Source organism: Protomyctophum bolini (genome assembly GCF_963924005.1).
Source record: "Protomyctophum bolini genome assembly, chromosome: 24".
Taxonomy (NCBI): domain Eukaryota; kingdom Metazoa; phylum Chordata; class Actinopteri; order Myctophiformes; family Myctophidae; genus Protomyctophum; species Protomyctophum bolini.
In genome coordinates, this window is record NC_137885.1 from 13,105,881 (window position 1) to 13,107,727 (window position 1,847).

General features: G+C 42.7%; 1 protein-coding gene across 1 annotated transcript; it reads right to left on the reverse strand.

Annotated features, from left to right (window-relative positions):
* Positions 1 to 291: 291 nt before the first annotated feature.
* On the reverse strand, positions 292 to 603 carry LOC308311757 (proteasome assembly chaperone 4-like; the record flags this gene model as incomplete). The annotated part of the gene is made up of 1 exon (XM_080758540.1): positions 292 to 603. The coding sequence occupies one exon, from the start codon at positions 601 to 603 to the stop codon at positions 292 to 294; it is 312 nt and encodes a 103-aa protein (XP_080614666.1).
* Between the last annotated feature and the right edge of the window lie 1,244 nt (positions 604 to 1,847).

Below are 1,847 nucleotides of genomic sequence, written 5' to 3' on the forward strand. Positions count from 1 at the left end.
AGTGAGGGACCAATCGGGAACCATTATGTAAATACTTTCTTCCCAGCCAGTGACTCTTTCACTGCTTGTGCAGGGGGGCGTGCCGCTCTCGTAACTTTAGAAATTAAACTGTCTTTGTCACATATCAAGTTTATAGGCCTAAAAGAGTGGGTTTGAAATACAAGCTCCCAACATTTTGCATAAAGAATGAAAAACAAGAGAAAGAGTAGTCGGAAAAGACAAGACGTTGGATTAAAGCTATGCCGTACTGCATGTCCTTTACAGTGATTTTGTTTTTACTTTGTCATCTGGTTAAAACAACTCGGGGTGATCCTCCATCTCTTTATTGATCCTCTTCTCCACCAGGATTGAAAGCTGTGGGTCTGTCTCCGGAATACTGTAGCTCACAAACACCTGTTTCTTGGTCTTCTTGGCTAACCTCTGGGCCAGTGCATTTGCAGAGGTATCGGACGGCTCCCCCAGGAGCAACGCGGACAATGGCGTCGAGTCATATTTGCTGTTCATCGACACGGCCAAGTTGGAGAGGACCGGCCTCGAGCCGACCCATAGCATGAACTGACCGCTCAGTTTCATGACGTGGAAGTGTATCTCTTGTTGCAACATCGTCTCTGAGAAATTGTGCACTGTGATTGCATCAAGTGCAACAACATTTCCTGATGCGCTCATATTTGTGTATGGGAGTATGATATTTATATCATCTATATTATCATATATTTTATTGTGATGTTGCTATGTCAGTTCAGCGATGATAAACTGCAGATGGTTGGGGGTGAATGCACTATGGAGAGGTTTTCCCAATCCTTTTATATGACTTTGCAATGATGTAGACGTGACGTAGATATCCATGTATGGGGAGGGAGGACATCAATACTTTGAATGTTAAAAGAAGTCATTATGGGGCACACTGTACATGTGCCAACTTACCTTGTTGTTTAAACCCACTGTTTTATGTCTGTAAACATGTGATGTGACAATTTAGTTTCTTTCTTTCTTTCTTTCTTTCGTAAGTAAGTGTTCTAGCAGCTTGCTACCAGAGAGTACCGTCAGCACATTACGGGTTATTTATTTTTCAGCCCTTCATGCCAAACGAATGCATTTAGTGCCTGAGAAAATCAAGTGTAAGCATACATTGATCTGTGAACTTTGGCCTGGTTCCACATTGAGTAATGTCTGAAATAGTACAACTTGTATTAACTTAATAAGGCATCGGCCCACAATTCAACATAACCTATACCCTCCTAGCCTACTGTACAGCAGTTGTTATGAGCAGAGAGAAAGAGAGATTTTGATTTTAAAAGGTCCTTTGTTAAGCACTGCTAATACAGACCAAAACCAGGATCTTAACTACATGCCATTCTTAAATATATAATCCCAAAATATAAAAAAGTAATCACGGGAGCAACACCAGCCTGGTCAAAAAGCGAAGAGCAGTTCATCATCGTCCTCCACTGTACACAATATACCCCCTATTGCCCATTTTGCACCATCTTATAATAGGCATATTCGACCCTGAGCCGTGCCTTTACCAGTCCAGTCAGTATGAGCACAGGGTCCACAGTCCACACAACCCTCCTCCTGAGCCAGATTTCTGCCGTTGCTGACAAAAAGTTTACCATGTGCGTGTGGATATCTTTTTTCGCCACTGAATACTTCGGCCCGAGAGAGAGAGAGAGAGAGAGGGAGAGAATGGGGCAGACTTAATATAGGAACCTCCGTTGAACTCGGCCCATTTGTTAAATTCTTCTTCTTTTTCTTTCACTCTTTTCTGCTTTTATTTGGATGGATGAGTTTTGGCACGGCTCAGAGCTGACATTCATAGTCCGACACAGCTCACAGAGAGATGGCTT